At 43.3% G+C, this 5437-nt stretch overlaps 1 protein-coding gene across 1 annotated transcript; it reads right to left on the bottom strand.

Moving 5' to 3' along the window:
* Positions 1-1393: 1393 nt before the first annotated feature.
* Positions 1394-2849, bottom strand: SST (somatostatin). The gene is made up of 2 exons (XM_021692510.2): positions 2601-2849; positions 1394-1758 (listed from the first exon to the last, which is right to left on the bottom strand). The coding sequence occupies exons 1-2, from the start codon at positions 2736-2738 to the stop codon at positions 1546-1548; spliced, it is 351 nt and encodes a 116-aa protein (XP_021548185.1). The 5' UTR covers positions 2739-2849; the 3' UTR covers positions 1394-1545.
* Positions 2850-5437: the final 2588 nt, after the last annotated feature.

Below are 5437 nucleotides of genomic sequence, written 5' to 3'. Positions count from 1 at the left end.
AATCTATGCACTGCAAAGAAAACAATTAAGTTGTGTTCTCTTCTGTGCTTTAATCATAATAATGTGATTCTATTACTTCACCGAGTTGACTGGTAACCAGATGTACGTAAGGCATTTAACACAGACAGATCCCCTAACCGGACACTCATTAATTCCCTCTTAAATGTCTTGTAAATAAAAGATGCACCAGAACCTGAAAGGGTCTTCTGTTTTCACAGAGATTAATGAAGTGGCTTGGATTTTCTCTTGTTTGATCAGCTGTTCAGGAATTAATTCTACTAAGCCACATTCATATTAAAATGTATATTATCTAACACAAGTATTTTCTATAAAATATGAAGTCCCTCGTGGATGTTTGTATGCTGTCATCAGTAAGCTCACACTATGGGGATCTATGTTGAGTTTATGTATTTATATTGGGTTTAGTGTTCTACTGCAGCTATTCAGGAATACAGTTGATAGTTAAAACGTACATCCCTGAAGGGACATCTATTTAGAGTCTCTGTGAGTTAAATTAGCAATGTTTTAATCTCTATCTTGAGCGGTACCATTCAGTATGTCATTATAATGTTAATAATAATAGCTAGCATGTATTGAGTGCTTTTATTACAGCTTGCATTTTTATTTGATGCTTTCTCTAATCAAATCAAAAGGCTTGAGATCTTTTCTTCAGTTATTCTGCAATTATGATATTGTGCTCCAATACCTTTAATGTATAGCATTCACTGAGTAAACGAACACACATTTTTTGCAACCCATACTACTCTCACTTGGAAACTTAGAACAAAAGTAATATTTTCCCCTGAGAAAAAAATTTAAGAGCTTACTTTTAAAACATGGGCTGTCTTTTAGCCTTGTTCAGTTATAGAGAGGGTTGTCAAGGAAGATCTAAAAGCAGTGGTGTTTTTGTAGATAAATGTCCACAAATAAGAAACAATTTTTAAAGGCTCAGAACTTCATTTTAGCTATTTAAGCCAGCTTCTTTCCTTCAGCTTCTAAATGATTTTTCCCTTCCATTTTTCATATATTTTACATATTAGCCTGGTGGATAGTTGGACATTTCAGCCTGCTTACCCACTTACCCATAAATATTCGTTTCAATATCTAATTTTAAGTGTATTTAATATGTAATTGATATTTGTGGCAGCCTTTCCCTATAATTACCATTGGATTAAGTTAGAATTCATAGAGTTATTTGAAATTATTTCAGATTGAAATGACCCAAACTATAAGTGTTTCCATTTAGGACAGAACCTTTATTACCACAGGGAATTTTAAATAGTATGTCTGTGAGATTTGGAGTGCCTATCTCAAGTAACTTTACTGAAATCACAACTGAAGCTAATTCCATATTATTGAACAAAAAGATACACAATGAGAAATCAAATTCTTGTTTTTCATAATTTCACCATAATTTTATTTTGTATTTACAGTCTTCAGTTTCTAATGCAAGGGTCTTGCTGAGGACTGGGGGATTAAGGAAGAGGGATGAGGTTTGGAGGAAAGGAATCAGAGGTCTTATATGGACAACAATAATTAATAAAGCTAACAGGATGTGAAAGTCTTCCAGAAGAAATTCTTGCAGCCAGCTTTGCGTTCTCGGGGTGCCATGGCAGGGTTTGAGTTAGCAGATCTCTGCAGTTCCAGCCTCATTTCATCCTGCTCAGCAGCCTGGGACAAATCTTCAGGTTCCAGGGCATCATTCTCTGTCTGGTTGGGTTCAGACAGCAGCTCCGCCAAGAAGTACTTGGCCAGTTCCTGTATAGGGTAGAAAGGACAGAGAGAGGGGGGGATGAGGATGACGATGATAGAGAAAAAGAAATGAAAAAAGCCTAATTTGGAAAGCAGATTCAGCTACACCCAAAACCCAATTTTCATAGCTGTGCACTCTTGTCACACTTAAAATCAGTTGATATAAAAATAAGGGTAGTTGCTATAATAACCAAGTTACATAGAAAGGCTTGAAAAACTCAAATGTTTCTGCAAGTTTCCTGCCTCTATAGACTTAACACACACATACACGCAGAAATAGTAGATTGTTAATACAGTTTTGCAAAGATAAAACCGTGCCAACAGTTTGTTTAATTCAGTTCCAACAAAACTGAATGAGCTACAAACTGGAATTGTTCTTACCGTTTTTGCTAAGTTAACTCTGGGGAACGAGACCTTTCACAATCTTAAACATACTGTGCTCTGTCTGTAGAGTGCCCTTTAGCAGCGTGGGAGGGAGGTACTGCTGAGGAAGATAGCCTTCAGAGGTCCACGCTTTCAGCACCTGGGCCAGCACCTCCGCGTTCAACACGGGGGGATGGATGCCTCATCCCTTCGTGCTCAGCTACCCGGGTCTTGGGATTTTCTTGAATGCCAAAGAACTTACCTGAACTGTGACCGACTGCGCTGATCAGAAAAAATAAAAGAGGTAAGAGGAGATTCTGGACTTTGAAAGTTTTCCTGAGAGCTTTGGGAGCGGAGGGACCCAGAAAAGCACCGAAAGTCTTCAGGAGCACCTCCTAAATCCACCCAAAGGGGTAAGGTAAAGGCTAAGAGAAGATTGAGGGATTCGGGAGAGGGAAAAGAAGACGTCGAGGAAGTCTCCTTACCTGCTTCCCCGCGGCAGCAGCCAGGGACTTCTGCAGAAACTGACGGAGTCGGGGATCCGAGGGCGCGCCGGTGACACCGCCCAGAGCCAGGACGATGGACAGCGCGGCCAGCGCGCACTGGAGGCGGCAAGACAGCATCTCGGCGGTGCCGGGGAAGCCGAGCGAGAGGACGGTTGGTCAAACTCTAGGAGAGGATCCGCAGGCAGCAGCGATAGCTCTGAAACTCGCGACGCCTAAAGCGGCTTGTGTGCTCTCCACTGGCTCCCCGCTTTTTAAACTCTCTCTCTGACGTCAGACTAGGAGGCGCCCCCAGATCTCACCAGCGCTTTTACGCACCATTACCCTCGTGAAATCAATCACAGAAGTAAGAGGAGGCTACACAATCCAAAGTGGTTTACTTAAAAAAAGAAAAAAATGATAATCCTGCAGCCGCACAGGCCCACATGATTTTACACATACCACAGTATCTATACAATCTTTTATATTCGGTCATTGCTATGCACACACATAGTCCATTATTTCACTCATACATATGCACATGCACACACTAAATTACACACACGCTCAAACAGCCTCGGAGGAGGCAAATGCTCCATCACACACCGCTGCAGACACGTAAATGTACCCAGACAGCTCAGTCCCTCATCATATCAAACATTTTAAGAGGGCCAGACAAATGCAGAAGTATTTGCGTGTGAGAAGGGGGGATTCAGAATAATTCTTCTAAAAACGGATTTGAGACTGGAATGTGGATGTTAGGAGTGAATCATTTCTTTCTCCATTATCTCTGTAAAAAAGTCTCAGGGATTAAGATGTGATGGATTCTAAAAGAATTTCACTTATCCCTACACTGGAGGAGAAAGTACCTTAGCCTCACCCTCCATCCCTCTTTCTCAGCAGCTACAAGATTTCTGGTCTGCCTGCCTTTCTACTGTGACAAAATATACCAAATATTTAAAAACTGAGACTGACTTCATTTTGGTGCCTAGAAACCTGGAGCTGGAAAGTGATCTCAGAAACCATCTATAAACCTCAGAGTTTGAGCTGCTGAGTCTAGTGATGGGTAGTGAAATGCTCTGGCCCATATATTGCATAGCTTCAGCTAGGGCAAGATCTCCACACTCCAAGACCAGAGTTCTTTTCACTGAGCTCTAAGGTATCTATCAGATTCCTGGCCAGTAGGAGAAGTTTTAGGTCAGGGACCCCCACTCTGGACATGCAAAAGTCCAAGAACCCCCTGAACATATGTGACCACTATTCTGTGTCTATGTGGGAAAAGAATCAACAGACTCTTGGTTAGATCCAGCACTCCCCTGCTCCCCACACACATAAAAAGGAAGGTTAAGAAATGCTGTCCTAGAATTCTGGTTGTAGTCTGGTTGGATGTTTGGTGTCCAGATCGGAGTTTCAACAGCTCCCCCCCCCAACAAAAAAAAATAATTTGTTATCAAGGAAAGACTAGTTAATGCCCTGGCATGGACAAGATGATCTCTGCTGGCTCTTCCAGGGCTGACATTGTATGTCCTTCAAGCTCATAAAAAGCTAAAAAGATATTCTGTGTCTCCAGAAACCAAGTGAATCAAAGAACTCGGCCGATCCTGTCACCAGCCATGCATCTTGTGCATATTCTCAATATTTAGACCAAAACCACAATGTTGGAAGGCAGGAGGATTTGGGAGGTGTCCTGAATGGCTTGGAGAATTGTCACCATTTCCTTTTGTGTCTATAAGCCAAGGCTATGAGAGAATGCACGGCAAGGAATGCTGAAGTTTCCAGGGCTTGGCAGGTCCAGACAAGGCTAACCACACTGGGGCATTAAAAGGTCACTCACATGTGTTGGAATAGTTTGGGAGAGCAATGAATCTGGGGCAGAAGAACCCAACCTAGGAACTATTTGTTATTTTCTCTACAGATCCTGAAACCTCCTTGGCCCCTGACAGGGGACTCAGAACCTAGTTACATCAGCCCAATTGTCCACAGGCACCCCCCCCCCCCCAATAATCTCACATCTCCTCTGGCCAAGACTTGGCCCTTGGCAGCCCCACTGAGTAGAGAAGGAGTTTTCCTCTAACAGCAGCTGGCCCAGGAACAAATAGCAACCCCACTCCCTTGCTCTGTGCTCTGGTATCTCTTTGACCTCCCCTCCCCAGATTCCTGCTCCTCTCCTCCCATGTCCTTATCCTCTTCCTCTGTCCTTGCTCTTCCTCCTTTTCCCTAACTTTTCTCTGAATTTCTCTCTCAGGATCTTTCTTATTCTATCTTTTTATCTTCTCTCTACACCCCCTTTCTCACTCCTCTTTGCAGCTCCCCCTCTCTGCCCTCATTTTCTGACTTCAGTCTGGTTTGATCTGGCTCTTTCTCTCCTTCTCTGCACTTCCCTTCCCACCCAGCCTGGCTGATATCTACCCCAGCCTCTGCCTCTAGCCTCTCCCTACCTCAGCTCCCCCCTTCTTGGCTGCTTCTCAGGAAAAATAGTCTAGCTATTTAAATACTTATTTGGGAATAGTGAGGTCTGGGTTGCTTCCTTCACACGCCGCCGGCTGAAGTGCTGGGACTGTGGATGGATTGACTTCTGGGGTTTGTTTTTGTTTGGTTTTGTTTTATAATCCTTTCATTGTTAGGCATCTAAGAACCACCGAAGAGGACAAGCCAGGATGAAAGGGGACAGGAATTCTTCCTTAAAAGCCCCCATGGCCAAGCTTTGCATAAAGGTTGATTCAGCCCAAAGGTACTTCAAACTTCCCCAACCTAAGCCCTCAGCAGTCAACCCCCAGGGCTTCTCTCCCAAGTTCCAAAGGCTGGGAGGGGGAGAAGTTTGTGGTTGTACTGGGGAGCTA

Source organism: Neomonachus schauinslandi, chromosome 1, assembly GCF_002201575.2.
Source record: "Neomonachus schauinslandi chromosome 1, ASM220157v2, whole genome shotgun sequence".
NCBI classification, from domain to species: Eukaryota; Metazoa; Chordata; class Mammalia; order Carnivora; family Phocidae; genus Neomonachus; species Neomonachus schauinslandi.
Note: the sequence above shows the minus strand (reverse complement) of the source record. Positions and strands in the feature narration are given on the sequence as shown.

Coding starts and splice junctions, on each gene's coding strand:
- SST (XM_021692510.2), bottom strand. CDS start 2,738: ATGCTGTCTTGCCGCCTCCAGTGCGCGCTGGCCGCGCTGTCCATCGTC. Junction 1,759..2,600: donor CTGCTGCCGCGGGGAAGCAG/GTAAGGAGACTT, acceptor TACCCTATACAG/GAACTGGCCAAGTACTTCTT.